This window comes from Artemia sp. Qi Xiang Cuo, chromosome 18, assembly GCF_049724085.1.
Source record: "Artemia sp. Qi Xiang Cuo chromosome 18, ASM4972408v1, whole genome shotgun sequence".
Lineage (NCBI taxonomy): Eukaryota > Metazoa > Arthropoda > Branchiopoda > Anostraca > Artemiidae > Artemia > Artemia sp. Qi Xiang Cuo.
The window spans coordinates 905,076-924,706 of NC_142811.1; the positions used below are offsets into that span (position 1 = coordinate 905,076).

Below are 19,631 nucleotides of genomic sequence, written 5' to 3' on the forward strand. Positions count from 1 at the left end.
CAAGGACTTTGTAAACTGTAGTGTTGCTGATAAGCTAGAAGCCAATATTTGCAAAATAGTCAGGCAAGAACAAGACCAGTTTAACAGATATCTGAACCTCATTGCTTATGGCGTACCACCTCAGACAGATGATGCCAAATTTATAAATGACTTTCTGAAAAGTGAGTTCAAGATAGACGTGGGTGTCATTCCAAATATTTGAGGCCTGCCAGGAGGGCAAAACCATAGTGCACCTGGATCATCAGCTGCTGGCATAAGTGGTAATCATCAGGTTGATGAAATAGCAAAAAATGCTATAAATATTGACCAGCCAAGTGGGAGACCAATCCCAATTAGAGATATTTACCGATGGAGGCTATCAGATATTAATTTTAATAAGATTAATCCTATCCTTTCCCCCTTTCCCAATAAATATCTTTCTAAAATTTATCATAGAATTCGTTCTGGAACAAATGGACTAAATTTCCTTGCATTCTCATATAAACTTTCTAATTCAAGTGGTTCAATTCCCCTGTCCCCTCTTTGCAGGCATTGTAATATGAATAATGAAACAATTGACCATTGCCTATATGAATGTAATATGCTGACGTCTGCACAACATACCTTGCTTTGTAAACTGTTAAAATACTTCAAACACCACAAAATCCCACTATCAACCAAGAGCCTAGCCAACTATACCTACACACAGAGCATAGAAATCGACATCTATCATCTCATAGTTGAACTCCTAGAGTCGAAAGATCTGCTGAAAGATATCTGAATATATCTAATAAATATGAGGCAATCAAGCCAGTAGCTCTGTAGCCCACAGAGTGAAGCAAAAGGAAAAGGGCTAAATAGTTTTACTGAAAAGCCCGCCTGCTGTTAAATAGAAGAAGAAGAAGCTGCTGCAAGGCCTGATCCCATCTTATTCTCCATCAATTCAGGTAAACAGAGAACAGCAATATTAAAGCTTTCCCAAAAAAAAGGCACTATTGCCTTTTACATAGACACATCTTGAGGACTGTCAGAGAAGAAAAGAGTTGGTTGAAGAAATCAAAAGAAGAGCTACTGCCAGTGGGCATAATCTGGGAATAAGGAATGGGGTCATTGTGGCAAAAAACAGGCCTCCCTTGGGACACCCAGTCCCAAAGCAGATGGAGCACTAGATGTGGCACAAAGCAATGTACATAGTGTAAATAGGGAGCAAGTGGTCATTTGCAGTGAAACAAATTCCAAGCTTTGCCAGCACTTAGTCACTGGTCACAATGGACAAAGCTTTTGAAACCGCCTGTTTGGGCAGTGAGAGTAACCATGACAACACTGGCAGTGAGAGTGGTGGGAAAAGTGACATAAGTTTTTCTTGTACTAGTGGCAATATTGCTAAAATAGTAAACAAAAATTAAAAAAAATCTAGAAATGTCCATGTTTTTTACACAAATTCTGATACTCTTGCCCCAAAACTTAATAAACTGAAAGCTGTGTGTTTTGACCTTGATATAATTTGCCCTAAAAACTCAGTGTATAAATTGGAAGAATCTCATATCCAAATCCCTGGATTCAGTCTGTGTAGCAATTTGGATAACCACCGAGTGTCAGAGAAGAGCAGCAATATATTGCAGAACTGGACTGAGAGCTGAAACTGAGTTACTCTTTTATTAATTCTGATTAGTAGTTTGGTTGAGTATGTCTGTTTGAAACTCCATGTTGGATCTGAATCATTTATAATAGGTATTATTTACCGAAGTTTGTCTGCCCTTAATCAATTTATTTCACACCTAGCTGCATCTGATCTCATATTGAAGATAAACGCTCAAGACCATTCAACAATCTTTTTTTTGGAGATTTTAATGTCAGATGTTAAGTGGGTTGAGGGCATAGGATTCTCCCCTGAAAGTAGCCCTCCCTATGTCACTACTAAATCCCTCACTGACAAACTACTCCCACAGATTATTGACCAACCAACACAATTCAGGCACCAGCAACAACCCTCCTTACTAGACTTAGTTGTCACAAATGACCCTGGACAAATTATTTCTACTTCCTATATCCCTGCAATTGGAAGCAGTTACCATATTTCCAACTTGACTGAGATACACATGAACACTAAGAAGGAAAATAAAATGATTCTTTACAGATTATGAGTTGATACAGCAGGACCTGTCAAAGATAAAATGGGAGAATGTGTTTGATGGTATTAATATAGAAAAAAGCTGGGAGGCATTTAAAAAGTAGTCTTAGCTACAGAAAACAAACATACCCAGGTATAATGGTCACTCCTGCCAAAAACACTCCCCTTCCTACCCAAAGAAGTCATAAGAGCTAGAAAGAAGAAGAAAAGAGCATGGGCCAAATACGTAAAGTGCAGATGTGATAACCACTATGATACGTTCAAGAAATGCAGAAACAGGCTAAGAAATTTGACTCGGAAGATTGTAAAAAATCACAAGGAGGCAATTGCAGCTGATACAAAGCAGAGTCCAAAGGGGTTCTGGCACCATGTCTCAGCAGCTAATCCCTTTAGACATGATATCCCAGACCTCATGAAAGAGGATGACATAAAGACCTCAAAAGCTAAAGAAAAAGCAGATTTGCTCAACTCTAGCTTTGGTACAAATTTCTCCACTCAGCCCATAGCAAACCAATATATATGACAATTATGAGTGTAGAGAATGTTCTGAAAAGGTTTAAAAGACTGGATGCAAATAAAGCAGCTGGGCCAGATAATCAACAACCCAGACTATTAAAAGAAGCAGCTGAACAAATTGCTGAGCCATTAGCAATGATTCTTTGGATGTCACTCACTTCTGAAGTGCTCCCAAGTGACTGTAAGCAGGCAAACATCAAACCCATCTACGAAAAAGGGAGAAAGGACCAAGCCAGTAATTACCACTCTATAAGTCTTACTTCTGTTGTATGCGAGGTCCTTGAGAGCATCATAAATGATGCACTGGTCTCTCGCCTAGATAGAAATCAGTCACTTTCAAAAAGTGAGCATAGTTTCTATAATAGTTTGCTCAATTAACACAAATCTTATTGAAACAAATGACTTTGTGAAAATATTCTTGAATGATGACCTCTGATGGAGTTAATACTGTTTAGTACAAACAAAAGGCTTTAATAAAGTACAGCATCAACTTCTCCTGAAAATAGAATCATACAGGGTACATGAGGATATAGTTGCCTGGATTGAAGGCTTTCTTACTGGAAGAACTCAGAGGGTAGTAGTTTATGATGCCACTGGGAAAACTGTTTATTCAGATGAAATTTCTGTCATTAGTGGAGTCCCACAGGGCACAACCTTGGGGCCCACATTGTTCAGCATATATATTAACAACTGAACAACCCACTGAAAATATATGATGATGATTGCAAGCTCTTAGGACAGGCCCAAATTAGCCCCAATCATTCAAAAGTGCAGGAAGACTTAGATCAACTATCTAGATGGTCACTTGAGTGGGGTTTGCAGATCAATGTATCAAGATGCAAAGTCCTACATCTTGGGCACAACAATCCTAGACAACCTTCCTGTATTGAAGATTACCTACTTGAAGACACAACCATTACCATACTTGCAAACTGCTAGAAAACAACCTCTCAAGTCAAATTTTCTCCTCATCCCTTGCAAGTACAACAAGAGGTCACACAAAGAAGCTGCAAGTCCCCCATTGCCATCAACCTGAGCACCAGCAATTACCATCCAGTCCCAAACCATAGATGTATTCAAGAATGGAGTTGACCAGGACTGGGCCAATGCAGAGTGTAGGCTAACCTGAGATGACAAAATTTAGTCATGTCAAACCAACAGCAAGATGTTCCACAGGAGGCTCATTACCACCTTATTTCACTGGGCATGCAGTTTAAGGTAACTAACAAAATCAAGCAGTGTAAAAGGGCATGTGTAATATACAATTTGGGCTAGGCCTATATATTATCAAATTAGGAAGGGGGAAGGGTGTAAGAAAAGTGAAGTGCTTATAAGAATGACATCATTAAGTATTTAAGGATTTTTCACAATGGTTTCAAGAATTTTATAGTGTTTTCTTTTGAGTGAAAACCAATAGGCTACCAACCATTTTTTTCTGCTTACAAAATTAAAAACAAGCCCATAGGAATTTATTCAACTGGTGATTGTAACAAGAAGAAAATTAACTTGCTACTAAAACAGAGATCCCCACTGTTTTAATAAACGTTTGTTGTTAAAATGTTTCAAAACATTTTAAAGGTTTATGAGCCATCTTTTATAAAATACATAAAACACTCTTGCCTGAAAAATAGTAGGCTAATTAGGAAGACTAAAAACAAAAAAAGTGGCATTTTTAAAAACATTTATATCCTGAGCTTTGTAAGAGAAGTTTTGGTAAATATATACCAAATCATATTATTGAGTTAGGAATACAGTGAATACACCATTCAATGCCTTTTTTTTATGCTGATTACAAATATAATAACCATTTATGTCAGAAATGAATTTTAGCCCCCCCCCCCTCTATATATATACCAATTTAGGGCAATTATTTCTACATTATGGGGGGGGGGGGTAAAGTTTAAAAGTACCTCCCATTTACATCAGAAACAAAATTTGCCATTACCCTCCCCCCCCCCGAATGTAGAAATATATACCCTGAATTGGCATATATAGGGGGGGGATGAAACCAGAGTTTCTAAGTAATGACTGTTACTTTCTGTTGAGATGTTGGCAAATATCTACCAAATCATATTATTGAGTTAGGACTAAAGTGAATACACCATTTGATGCGTTTTTTTATGCTGATAATTAATATAATAAGCATTTCTATCGGAAATGAATTTCAGCCCCCCCCCCAATATATGCCAATTCAAGGTTAGGTATAGCCTATATAGGAGGGGGGGCTGAAATTCATTTCTGATAGAAATGCTTATTAGCCTATATTCGTAATCAGCATAAAAAAGGGCATCAAATGGTGTATTCACTTTATTCCTAACTCAATAATATGATTTGGTAGACATTTACCAAGATGTCAATCTGCAATATCATCTAGATTTGTTTTCATCCATGGTTTTCCTTTAAAAGCTTTAGACTATGCCTTTGTGAAAACAATAAACTATAATTAATCTACAAGTAAATAAGACAAATATTCAGTTCAAAATGATAACAACAAGACATTAAATTTCATATTCATAAAATTTGTAGGCGTCAGATATCCTTTCCTCTCAAATACGAAATACAAAATAGTGTTGAACCCACTTTATTAGACTGCGTTGTCATTTTTCAAATATACCGCTTCTTTCTACACCATCTATTTCGAAAATAATTACTATAATAAATTAACGTTTGAATAAATGTCGTTCTGTCATATTAAGTGCTGTTAAAATTATACTGAAAACTCACATGGTTTTATATTTTCTTTGGGTGGGATGCAATACTTTGGGTAGATTGGCATTCTACCAAAGATATTGGCTATAAACTATGTACGTACTTAACCACTCGCCCAAATCCCATCGGCCCTCTGTGGACATTTTGGGGCCACTCCTCTATATTTTTTATTGAGCACTGCTCGATATGATACTCTGTCAGGCTCAGTTCTAGGCAATTAGATGATACACTATTGGCCACAGTTGTTTGTCCACCTCTTACAAGGTATTTTATTTTCTTCACCTGACCGAACCAGCGCAGCTGCTGTCCAGTAGCGGTTTTAGGTCTCATAATCAAAGGGAGGGCAAGGTATGCCATAACAGTGTAAAATAAAAAATCAAAGGAGTCTAATATTTAAAAAAATCTTGGGGGCAGCTGCACCCTGGCCAGGCCTTGAACTACCCCAGTTGTTGTCTTCTAAATTTGGTTGTAATGATTTCTGGTTAATTAAATCTTTCCTTACTACTTTATTTGTCACAAGATCAGTGCATCTCATCTTTGCTATCTAGCAAAGTCAACTTATATTTAGCGTGAGAAGGGCTTGTTCATTTTCATATTTTTTCATCCATATTTCACACCCAAACGGAGAAATGGGTAAGATCAGGCTTTTAAAGAGGCGAATTTTCGTGTGGTTCAAAACGGGGCTAGATTTCAAAAATTTTGAAAGCACTTTTGTATCTAAAGCTGACCAGGGCCTGGCAGCGTCTGGCATTAACAGTTTAGAAACTATCAACCGCTAATAGACTACCAAGGTAAAGGAAGTGGTTCATTGCTTTAAGTTACACACCATCTCTTACAGTAGATGGGGGTTTAAGGTGTCCTGCTATGACACAACCGTGGCTTTTGTTTTATTTGCATGAGTACCCACCCAAACAGTTTCACTGCAAGAGAAATGCTGACCGCCAGTCAGTGGACTTCTTGGGTGCTTGTAGCTAGCTGAAAAATACCATCAGTATAGACCAGTTTGTCTATACTTACCCCATTTGTTTTTTCTCCCCAACACAGGGGATATAACAGAAAGAATGATATGCAGAAAAAGGCTTAACAAATATTAAGTAGTATACTTCTCTAGAGAACTTCTGTTGTTGTCAAAGATTCATTAGGATATCGTATTGATAGTCAACATCTGGAGTACTTACTGGTTATACATGTCCTGAATTATTTGAACGATTTTTATTAGAGACACCAGAGTGTTTTGTAATATGCTACACGTTTATCCTCCCAAAAATGTAAAAGGCATATCTAAAATCAAGTTATACTTGAAGAGCTCTCCATCAAACTGGATGCATCTTTTCAGTAGTTAGTGCACCAGAGAAATTTTGATTAAAAGTCGATCGCTGAGGTAAAAATCAGCTTGTCCTTTCATTACTGTGAGCGATGATTGATTAAATTTTATAAAAGAGGATCTTCGTTAAGATTCACTTTTGGTGGCTTGTGAGATAAATAGGCTGGTAAAGTGTAAACCCTTTATTCGATACATTTTTTTTTATATAGATTGGGAATACTAATGCCTTAAACTGCTGTCATGATACATATCCTTTGGACCAAGTGAATGATTTAACACTGTTATAGGTCGTTGACATTATTTAAGTAGAAATTCACTACTTTTGCAGTGCCTCCGTCTACTCTCGGAGCTTTGATTTACTCTATGGATAAAATTGGCCACTTTGGTTTCAGATATTATTGGAAATGGCTGGCTGACACGCTGTCTTGTTGCAAAACAGCATAGGACACTTCGCCTGTCTTTATTAGTGGGTTTAATTTCTCTTTGAAATATACATCTCATCAGGCAAGCCTTGCTTTTGTGTCACTGATGTCATTCCCATGTTTGTCCATGAGTACTGGCGCTGGAGAATCACTTTTGGTAAAAAAAACAAAAAACATGTGTTTATTTTCTGAAAGTTCGTGGTTGTTGCTTAAAAAAAAATTATATTTCACTGTTCTTACATTTCTTAGTAATATGATTCTGGAGTGCCTTCCTGACTTTTCTCTTAATATTTCTTGAGATGCACATAGGTGTCAGGCTGTCATGCAAAAAGTGGGGTAGCATAGTAGCAATGCTATTTGGCAGTTTTCATGGCCTAGTGAAATTTGTTGGCAGATTTTGTCTGAAAATACCATTTTTACATATAAAAATACTTTTTGCTCAAAGAATACTTTTTAGTAATATGATTCTGGAGTGCCTTCCTGACTTTCCTTTAATGTTTTTGAGATGTACATAGGTGTCAGGCAGGCTGCCAGGCAAAAAGTGGGGTAGCATAGTAGCAATACCACTTGGCAGTTTTCATGGCCTAGTAAAATTTGTTGGCAGAATTTGTCTGAAAATACCATTTTTACATATAAAAATACTTTTTGCTCAAAGAAAAGTTGTTAAAACACAAGTTATGCTGCTAAAGTGTTGGCAGCTTTTGGAATTCTGCTACTGGCAGCCTTGGAACTTTTTCCATACTTGGTGTCAGCTACTTGTATCTGATTTGCTGTTGCAAAGGCGTTTCTGGTCGTATAATTGTTTAATGCCTTCAGCGATTCAAGTTTTTTTTTACTATGTTCTTTCTACGAAGGATGTCATCGGCGGTCTCTAGTATTAAAGAGGTAGTATGTTCTACTAACTGGTCAGTTTCTTCTGGAGTTCTGAAGGAAGATAATATACTCAAGATCTTACGTAGTTTTGTTAAAGGAAAAGTAGCATTAGGGTCTTTTTTGTTGGAAAGGTCACGGCGGATTTCTGCTTGAAATCTAGGATTTTTTTTCTTTTGGGGGGTCGTTTTGACTTCAACTTGAGTTGGATATCAGCAGCGTTTTGTCAGAGTCATAGTTTCCTCTAGATTGTGAAACTGTCTCTTACTGATCATTTCCATCATCCATATATCAGGATAATTTCGGAGACCACACTGCCTTTCCATGACGATAAAATAAAAGTTCAAAATAGGGATAAAATACTTTTTAATAGACAGTGTATAATAAATTTCACAAAAAATACCAGATATTTTGGTCACATATACAGTAACCATCATGAGTAGTAAAACTAAACTAAAACAATTTAAAACAAAAGTTTATATACTAAATCAAATAAAACCACATATTGTTTAAATCTCTAATTCTTTTCAACGCAAAGGCGGAAGCTAGCCTCTTTAACCGTCATGGAATCGTTTCGTTAGGGTTCAATGGTATAACACTTGAACAGAGGTCAACTACATTTGGTGAACTGAACATTACTCTGTCGGATTTCAATAAATTATCGTAGATAGAGTTCAGCCCATATTCACCTGTATCTCGATTCAAAGCAATATTCTTGAATAAGATTTTCTTTAATTCAAGAGCTTCACGAAAATTTTGCTTTAAACCCCGATCCCTAGAAATCAAATAGACATTCTCGAACAAAATAAAATGGTCTGGAAAATTAAAAATATGTTCTGAAAGGGCTGAAGTAAAATCTTCAGACTTAGAATCTTGCTTTAAAGCCGAAGAAATAGAAACTTTATGTTGTAATAATCTCATTTCCAAACTTTGGTTAGTACGTCCCACATATGAGCTTCTGCAAGTACATGGGATCTGATAAACCCCACTTTTTTGCCCCAATGAAGTTAGATCCTTCCCAGAATTTAGAAAACTACCCAAAGTGTTATTACTCCTTAAAGCTACCCTTAGACCATTGCTTTGTAAAATTCTTTTAAGTTTTTCACTTAGCCCGGGTAAATATGGTAAGGAACAAAAAACATCCTTCTCCCGAGTTGTCTCCAAAACTTCCTTAGAAATCCCTAGAAACCTTTTTCTTCTTTTTGAAAAAGTCTAGTTAATTAACCATTCGGGATACATGTTGCTTATTAGTATTTTCCTTAGAAAAGACAACTCCTCCTCAACAAATTTTGGAGAGCAGAAATATCTGGCATTTTTTTGTGAAATTTATTATACACTGTCTATTAAAAAAGATTTTATCCCTAATTTGAACTTTTATTTACCGCCATGGAAATGCAGTGCGGTCTTCGAAACTATCTATGTCCTATTTATGGAGATGGTTCGAAAAAAATTGTTCATAAATTTACAAGCGCTCAGAAAAAACATGCAAGTGTTTTCAATCAACAGGATTTTCTTCTACAATGTAAAAAAGTAAGAATCGTGACACTCTTACTAAAATTCAATTTACGTCTGGGCACTTTCAAGGAATAAAAGTTTGAACGAAGCTTAGATTTCAAGACTTTAAATCACATTATTATGGATAAAAGTAGAAAAAGAGCTTTAATAGTGACAAATAAACTTTCCCTGGAAAATCTTATATAAAAAAAAGTTGGTGTAAGTGACTTTTGTTTTATTCAACAAACAGGAAAAAATCACTTCAATCATGACTTTCGCCTTTCCAGAGAAAGATTGCTAAAAAAAAGTTTTCGAAATCATCAACAAATAATGCGGTTATACCTTCGTCAATTCTTGGACCAGGTATGGCTAATTTTTGATCAAGAACTTTAACGATACAAGAAGAATCAGTGCTTGAAAAGGGTCCGAAATTTTGTTTTAAACCGGATAATGTCCCCGTGGAAGACATTATCTCTTCAATAGAAACATCTTTGCATAAAAACGTAAATCTAATAAAAGATGTTAGCTTAGTAAGAGCTTCTACCGTAAAAACCCTGTCTAATTTTGTATTGAAACCGGAATTTCTTAGTACGACCACCAAAGACATAAGAAGTCTTAAAAACTTGAAAAAGGATAGTTCAATTACTATTACAAAAGCAGATAAGAGTAACACTTTAGTTGTGATAAATACTGAGGACTACGAATCAAAATTAAGAAGTTTACTAAATGATGAAAAAACATACAAGAAGCTATCGTATAATCCAACAGACTCTTTTACAAATAAGTTTAAGAACGAATTGAGGTGCTTAAAGGATGAAGGAAAAAATTACACCTCAACTTTATTACAAATTCCTGCCACGCAGTTCCTTGTGCCCTAAATTATATGGGCTTCCCAAAATTCATAAGCCTAACCTACCATTACGACCAATTGTGTCAAGTACAAGGTCACCAACAAGTGTTTTGAGCAAATGGTTAGTGTCAATCTGTAAACCACTTTTGTCTACACAAATTTCGTATATCAAGAATTCTTCGAATTTGGTTGAAAAATTGAAAAAAGTAGAAATTTCTTCGATTTCTTTGCTTTCAAGCTTCGACATAGTATCAATGTACACAAATATTGATGTAGAAGCAGCCAAAACTCTTCTAGAAGGAAAGCTGTTAAGAAATTTGGATTTGATTAGTGGCAAAACAGATTTGGAAGTTTCTGTAATTATGTATTTAGTAAGGTTGTCCAGTAAGTTCTCTTATTTTTTCAATTTAGAGGGGAGTATTTCGAACAAATAAATGGTTTATCTATGGGGGCCCCTTTATCCCCTTTATTAGCTAATATTTTTGTGGAGAATATTGTAACAATTGCGTTAGATTCATAATTTTTAAAACATATTTTCTGGGACCGGTATATGGATGACATTATTTCAGTTTGAGATTATGGGGAGGAAGAATTAAAAGGATTTTTGGAACATCTTAATTGTTTGGGGGGGGGGATTTAAAGTTTACTGTTGAATTGGAAGAGAATGGGAAACTTCCTACCAGCCTGAAGTAATAGCCCATTGCCCATCGCCCTGGCCATCGCCCTATGTTCAGTGTTGCCAAATTTTGAAGAAAACATCTCTCGCCGATCGCCCAATCTTTCAAATTGATTACAGTGTTGCCGAATTTTGTCTCCTTTAACCTAAAGTACTATTAAAAATACTTCAACACAATTGAATCACAGCAGCGGAGATTCTAAGGGATCAGAAACTACTTTTTGGGACTAAACCTTATCTGCTTGACTAGTAGCTCATTTTAAAGCCCACTTTTCGCTGATTCATAATATATACGTTGAATTCAATTTAGTTCCCAAATAAAGTTTTTTTTTTATGAAATCCAAAATCCTTGTCTTACAAAAAAGCGGGCGATGGCGTTGCTTTGCCTTGCTTTGGCTTCTTATGTCCTATACAGTGTTCTTATGGAATGAAAAATAATTCACCATAACATTACCATAAAATTCAATATTTCCTTCATTGCTACAACTCTTTTTGACTTTTTCATTTAACCAGGGCGATTTTCTTATCGCCCTAGTCTCAAACTTCCAGCCATAAGGTCAAAGAATGAGAAAAAGGTTCCAATTCTTCTCAAAACGTGGAGTGCTATCATCAGACAGATGAGACGTTTCAAATGAGCTGTCACTCGCCACAAATCGGAGCAAAATAACATTTGACTCACAGCATAGAAGATTCTAAGGGGTCAGACACTACTTTTTGGGAATAAACCTTATCTGCCTGACTAGTAACTCATTCTAAAGCCCATTTTTCGCTGATTCATCATATATACGTCTTACCACTTCTAAAATTCTCGAATTCAATTTAGTTCACAAATAAATTTTTTTTATGAAATTCAAAATCCTTGTCTTTCAAAAATGCGGGCGATGGCGTTGCTTTGGCTAATTCTGTCCTATACAGTATTTTTATGAAGTCAAAAACAATTTCCCATAACATTACCATAAAATTCAATATCTCCTTCATTGCTACAACTCTTTGTGACTTTTTCATTTAACCAGGGCGATTTTCTTATCGCCTTAGTCTTAAAATTCCAGCCATAAGGTCAAAGAATGAGAAAAAAGCTCCTATTCTTATGAAAACACGGAGCGCTTTCATGAAAACGATGAGACGATTCAAAGGACCTGTCACTTGCCACAAGTCGGAGCACAACCACAATTAGCTCATGATTATTGGACTTCTCAAAAATGCTCAATTAAAAGATTGACTGGCTTTGCGCTATATACCGTTTTAATTTAGCAAAGAATTATAGAAAAGTCTTAAATAAAAATCATTTTTGGAAGTAAAAGTTGGGAACAAAATTAAACCTTAAAATTGTGAGGATGGGGTCTACCCCCTCCCCAACTCTTGCTATTTACGCTAAAGTCTTCAATATTTATAAAATTACTTCGCATTCAAAATCAACGACCCTTTCTCCAGGTTGAAATAACCATCATTTTTCGAGAGAGTTGTTGATTAATTATGACTCTCGCCCTTTTCTCTTAGACGCATACAAAAAAAAGAAGCAAGATCGCATCAAAAAACGCATACAAAATTTGTTTATATCCATTTTTGTTACGTTTCTACGAGTCAGACAAACATTTGAGGGGGAGGGGTTCAAACCACCCTGACCCCCCCCCCCTCTGGGTACGGCCGCGATATCCAGCAAAGAAGACCAACAACTCAAATAAATAATTGCCCCGTAAATTTATCATATAATTCAATTTGCTCTCCATTGTTAAATGTCTTTCTGATTTTCTAATTTAAAAATTTATTTTTCCTTATTCCCTAGTTTACTGTGGAGTGACTACAATTTGTTCTTAAAGGAATCGTTTATTATGAATAAAATGTAGAAAAATGGAAAAATTTCGTCATGATTTATTAACAAAACATAAATGGCTTAAGTTCAATTATCAGCCTTCATGAAGCTTGAACAATAGCAAAGCATTCGTCTTCATTTGTTTCTTCAACTTTGGCTTTGAATATGTTGGGCTTAGATGAATTCTCTTTGCTCCTCATTAATTGCTTGTTTCAGTGGATATTTATGAATTCCTTAACAGAGGATTTTCAATGGCCTTATGCAACAAAAGATGCCTGAAAGTAGGAAAATAAAGGAAGTAAAAATTGGTCAAAACAAAAGATTTGTTGGCATGAAAGTCAGGAAAATGATTATGCATAAAATAAGTCAAATTAACCTGGAATATGATTACTGTCACCCTGTCACTAGAATGCTAGGCTTTTGCATATACCTCTACTTCAGCCGACATTAAGTTGTATTGAAAATTAATACTTACTAGTGCTTTTTCAGCATTTAATTTTAAGTCTGATTATGAAAAACTGTGATTTTATGGAATTATTTGACTAGTTTCTGGAGAAGTGTGTAAGCCTTCCACGTTGTTTCAAGCATAATCATTTCTAGTATTGGTAGTACCCGGGGAAAGACAATTTCAGTGTCCCCTCCCAACTCTATTATAATAAAAAAAAGCCGAATGAGGGTACTACTGTCAATTTAGTTTTTTACTTTTCCCGCGTAGCATCTTTTTTTTATTATATACTCCTACAGATTTAACTGCAGAGAGTGGCTACGGCACCTCGTCCACTCAACGACGTTATAATTTAGAAATTTTTAAACTTAAGGTCGCTTAAAATATCTTCCATTATTCACTTTTTTGTGAGAAAAAACATCATAAACGAGGAATATAAAACACAAAATGACCCAAAAATGAACATATACCAGTTTATAACACAGACTTGTAGATACAAATTTTTATTTGACTAGCTAATTTTAAGTGTAACGACCAATGAAATATTGCTTTTTTCAAGACTTATAGCCTAAATTATATATTTCCCATATATTCTGTCACTTCTCTTTGTGTTGTCTCATGCTAAGCTGAAAAAAACTAACGAAGAAACAGGTTTGTTCTCGAGTTTTACACAGCATAAACTTTAGTGAGTGGTGCATAATACACAAGTACCAAAATTCCTTCCCCCTACGGAAAAAAAAACTTAAATAAAATTCTCAAATTTGGAAAGCCTTATTTTCCACGGGGTATTTTCCGGGGGGGGGGAGGGCGAGGGGGGTATTCGCCGGGGGGGGGGGGGTGAGGGGGATTATTCACTGGGGGGGGGGGTGAATGCCGACTACAATTTTGAAGTACATACCTCCATTCCTTCTCCGTCTCGAGGATCCTGAAATTTGCCTACGTGACGGGTCTATTTTGACCTCTTAAAATAGAAATTTTGACAAAACAGCATTTAGCCTTGATTTTCATTTATCAGTTTCTTTTTATCTGGCGTTAGTTCCGAAAAAACAATTCTTGTTATTTTATTAGAATTTTAAGTCTTATAAATGTTTTTTTTTCAAATTTAGGATATGTATTTGCATATCTTTAAAATCTCATATATTAGGATTGATTAAAGATGTAAATGTGATGACGATTTTGTTTTACTTCATTTAATAAGAACACCTATTTTGCAAGGTTTTACTTTTATAACACACAGATTTTTAAAGGTCATCAAAGGTCAGGACCCTCTAGAAGGAGAAGGAGTGGCGGCAGGTACTTCAAAATCTCTTCCAGGGACATACTTTAGCCTGTAGACTCAACCCTGAGAGTTTTTTTCCTAGCCTAACCTCTTTCCAAGATAGCCAAAAGTATCTAAAGTATAATTTTACCTTTTTTTATTATAATTTAATATAGAAAAAACAATCCCATGATCTTTTTATTTAAACGGAATAATTTCTGTTCGTTTTCAGTTTTAATTTTGCTCCATAGTTTCAGTTTAAAACTTATTTTTTTATATAATTTCTAATCTCTTCCAATTTATGAAAGATAAGACAACTCAAGCCTTCTTAAGGAGCTGAACGATGAAGCGGTACAAGAATCGAAGGAAAAAATAAGCTTAGAGTGGAAAAAAAAATTAAAACACAGAGTCATTTCTTTTGGTAAACAAAAATTAAAAAATAAAAATATATATTTAATTCTTTGTTTAAGAAAATTTAATTTGGTAGCACTTCAGAAAGTAGCTCCAGGCGAGTAGCTTCGAAACAAAAGGCTAACTAAGTGGACAGGTTTGCATATCGATATACTAGTGAAAAATTTTGCTAGTTCGATAGAAATGTGCCTTCAGAGTTAGAGAGTTACTTAAAAAAATCGAAAAGACACTCATTACTTAGAAATGAATCGAAATTTTAAAAAAAGATCATTTCTCGTGTAGATACGATAGATTGTATTATAAACTGAGTTTATTTTAATTTCAAAAATTTTGGGAAGAATTACCTGAATTCTCCTACAGAACTGTTTTCATATTTTGGGTGCCATTTCTGGACTAGAAAGGCTGGGAATAATGAAATGGGGGTAAAAAGCCAAAACGGCTAATATTTTAATGAAATGAATATTTTACATGTAAAGCAGCGTTGATGTAGCATGAAATTCCCAAATTCTTCAGTCCAGCATTTGGTAGAACACATTCCATGTTGTTGTTCTTTCTGTTAGTCACAAAGTCGTTATGGTAGAGATTCGTTTTAGTCAATATGTTCGTTTTAGTCAATAGTCTACATTTTCATGAAGTCGAAAATAAATAGCTTGAATAATGTTGTCAGTAGATTATCGAGTCACTCGGCAATAGCTTAGATTAATATCCAAAATAATGCCAGGTCAATTTTGGTAAGAAAAATACCAATAAATGAGAAATAGGTAAAAAATTTGATTTGGTTTCAATTATTGTCAAATCTCGACTAAATGACAAATTCACAAAAAGCTGTTTTTTTTCAACTGAAAAAGGTCTTGCCTTTACTCCCTGCGTCTGGTTGGTCTCCAATCGCTTTCCACTTACAATAAAATGACTCTCATTTTCTGATCGAATGAGCACCCTCCAAAGTTTCTGTGACCTTGAGGTGGAGATGGGGATAAGGAAGGGGAAGTTTTCCTCCTATGCGATTAATATCACATAATGGCTTGCAGTATTACGACTGAAAAAACGCAATAACAAAAACAGGAGTCATGGTTGCAGCGGTAGCTGCAATCCTTTAAAGAGCGAACCACAGCCCAAAAGTAACTAAAATTTAAAAACCGCATTTAAAAAAAACTAATTAGTGGAAGAAAATTCCTATGTAGCACTGATTCAGGATCAAATGAGCACCCTTCAAAATTTCTATGACCTTGAGGGGGAGAAGGGGATAAGGAAGGGGTAGCTGTTCTCCTATACGATTAATCTTACATTATCTAAGGCCTATTGTTTTTCACTTCATAAAAACACTGTATAGGACATAAGAAGCCAAAGCATGGCCATCGCCCGCTTTTTTGTAAGACAAGGACTTTGAATTTCTTAAAAAAAACTTTATTTGGGAAATGAATTGAATTCAAGACTTTTAAACGCAGTAAGACGTATATGTTATGAATCAGAGAAAAATGGGCTTTAAAATGAGCTGTAGTAAAGCAGATAAGGTTTATTCCCAAAAAGTAGTGTCTGACCCCTTAGAATCTCCTCTGCTGTGAGTCAATTGTGATTGTGCTCCGATTTGTGGCGTGTGACAGCTCATTTGAAACGTCTCATCCGTCTGATGATAGCACTCCACGTTTTGAAAGGAATAGGACTTTAAAATGGACTTTAAAATGAGCTACTAGTCAAGCAGATAAGGTTTAGTCCCAAAGAGTAGTGTCTGACCCCTTAGAATCTCCTCTTCTGTGAGTCAATTGTGATTGTGCTCCGATTTGTGGCGATTGAGAGCTCATTTGAAACGTCTCATCTGTCTGATGATAGCACTACACGTTTTAAGAAGAATAGGAACCTTTTTTTCATTCTTTGACCTTATGGCTGAAATTTTAAGACTAGGGCGATAAGAAACTCGCCCTGGTTAAATAAATAAGTCAGAAAGAGTTGTAGCAATGAAGGAAATACTAAATGTTATTGTAATGTTATGGTAAATTGTTTTTCACTTCATTTTTTGTAAGACAAGGATTTTGAATTTCTTAAAAACAACTTTATTTGGGAACTAAATTGAATTCAAGACTTTTAAACGCGGTAAGATTATATATTATGAATCAGAGAAAAATGGCCTTTGAAATGAGCTACTAGTCAAGCAGATAAGGGTTAGTCCCAAAAAGTAGTGTCTGACCCCTTAGAATCTCCTCTGCTGTGAGTCAATTGTGATTGTGCTCCTTTTTGCGGCGTGTGACAGCTCATTTGAAACTTCTCTTCTGTCTGATGATAGCACTCCACGTTTTGAGAAGAATAGGAACCTTTTTCTCATTTTTTGACCTTGTGGCTAGGATTTTAAGACTAGTGCGATATGAAAGTCGCCCTGGTTAAATAAAAAAAAGTCCAAAGAGTTATAGCAATGAAGGAAATACTAAATTTTATGGTAGTGTTAGAGTAAATTGTTTTTCACTTCATGAGAACACTGTACTGGACATATTAAGCCAAAGCAAGGCCATCGCCCGCTTTTTTGTAATTTTTTGTAAGACAAGGATTTTGAATTTCTTAAAAACACTTTATTTGGGAACTAAATTGAATTCAAGACTTCTAAACGCGGTAAAACGTATATATTATGAATCACAGAAAAATTTCCTTTAAAATGAGCTACTAGTCAAGCAGATAAGGTTTAGTCCCATAAAGTAGTGTCTGACCCCTTTGAATCTCTTCTGCTGTGAGTCAATTGTGATTGTGCTCCAATTTGTGGTGAGTGACAGCTCATTTGAAACGTCTCATCTGTCTGATGATAGCACTACACGTTTTGAGAAGAATAGGAACCTTTTTCTCATTCTTTGACCTTATGGCTAGAATTTTAAGACTAGGGCGATAAGAAAATCGCCCTGGTTAAATAAAAAGTCACAAAGAGTTGTAGCAATGAAGGAAATATTGAATGGTATGGTAATGTTATGTTAAATTGTATTTCACTTCATAAAAACACTGTATAGGACATAATAAGCCAAAGCAAGGCCATCGCCCGCTTTTTTGTAATTTTTTGTAAGACAAGGATTTTGAATTTCTTAGAAAAACTTTATTTGGGAACTAAATTGAATTCAAGACTTTTAAACACGGTAAGACGTATATATTATGAATCAGAGAAAACTGGCCTTTAAAATGAGCTACTTGTCAAGCAGATAACGTTTAGTCCCAAAAAGTTGTGTCTGACCCCTTAGAATCTCCTCTGCTGTGAGTCAGTTGTGATTATGCTCCGATTTGTGGCGAATGAGAGCTCATTTGAAACGTCTCATCCGTCTGATGATAGCACTACACGTTTTGAGAAGAATAGGAACCCTTTTCTCATTCTTTGACCTTATGGCTGGAATTTTAAGACTAAGGCGATAAGATGGTTAATAAAAAAGTCACAAAGAGCTGTAGCAATGAAGGAAATACTAAATGTTATGCTAATGTTAGGGTAAATTGTTTTTCACTTCATAAAAACACTGTATAGGAAATAATAAGCCAAAGCATGGCCATCGCCCGCTTTTTCCAAGACAAGGATTTTGAATTTCTTAGAAAAAACTTTATTTGGGACCTAAAGTGAATTCAAGAATTTTAAACGCGGTAAGACGTATATATTATGAATCAGCAAAAAATGGGCTTTAAAATGAGCTACTAGTCAAGCAGATAAGGTTGAGTCTCAAAAAGTAGTGTCTGACCCCTTAGAATCTTCTCTGCTGTGAGTCAGTTGTGATTATGCTCCGATTTGTGGCGAATGAGAGCTCATTTGAAACGTCTCATCCGTCTGATGATAGCACTACACGTTTTGAGAAGAATAGGAACCCTTTTCTCATTCTTTGACCTTATGGCTGGAATTTTAAGACTAAGGCGATAAGATGGTTAATAAAAAAGTCACAAAGAGCTGTAGCAATGAAGGAAATACTAAATGTTATGCTAATGTTAGGGTAAATTGTTTTTCACTTCATAAAAACACTGTATAGGAAATAATAAGCCAAAGCATGGCCATCGCCCGCTTTTTCCAAGACAAGGATTTTGAATTTCTTAGAAAAAACTTTATTTGGGAACTAAATTGAATTCAAGAATTTTAAACGTACTAAGACGTATATATTATGAATCAACAAAAAATGTGCTTTAAAATGAACTACTAGTCAAGCAGATAAAATTCAGTCCCAGAAATGAGTGTCTGACCCTTTAGAATCTCCTCTGCTGTAAGTCAATTGTGTTAAAGTATTTTTAATAGTCCTTTAGGTTAAAGGAGACTAAATGTGGCAACACTATAATCAATTTGAAAGATTGGGCGATCGGTCGAGGGATGTTTTCTTCAAAGTTTGGCAACACTGAACATAGGGCGATGGCCAGGGCGATGGGCAATGGGCGATGGGCTATTACTTCAGGCTGGTAAACTTCCTTTTCTTGATGTTCTTCTTTTGAAAAATCAAAATAGTCTGGATTTTAAAATTTACAGAAAACCGACAAATAACAATAGATTTATGTCTTATAGTTCCGGTCACGCTCGCCCAGTAAAAATTGGTTTGATCATTTCTTTAACTGATCGAATCTTTAGTATTTACTCTCCAAAATTTTTTGAGGAGTTGTCTTTTCTAAGGAAAATACTAATAAGCAACATGTATCCCGAATGGTTAATTAACCAGACTTTTTCAAAAAGAAGAAAAAGGTTTCTAGAGATTTCTAAGGAAGTCTTGGAGACAACTCAGGAGAAGGATGTTTTTTGTTCCTTACGA

General features: G+C 35.5%; 1 protein-coding gene across 2 annotated transcripts in view; it reads right to left on the minus strand.

Annotated features, from left to right (window-relative positions):
- The window catches only part of LOC148941105 (BPTF-associated chromatin complex component 1-like), a 28,967-nt gene extending 23,814 nt beyond the window's left edge, over positions 1–5,153 (minus strand). The window contains exon 1 of one of the 2 annotated variants that reach the window (XM_089103982.1): positions 5,124–5,153. In XM_089103982.1, the coding sequence (XP_088960108.1) occupies positions 5,124–5,141 (18 nt within the window). In that variant the 5' untranslated portion in view covers positions 5,142–5,153. Of the gene's footprint in view, positions 1–4,972; positions 5,029–5,123 lie in introns of those variants that run through there. The other variant, XM_089103981.1, reaches the window with a different exon arrangement.
- Between the last annotated feature and the right edge of the window lie 14,478 nt (positions 5,154–19,631).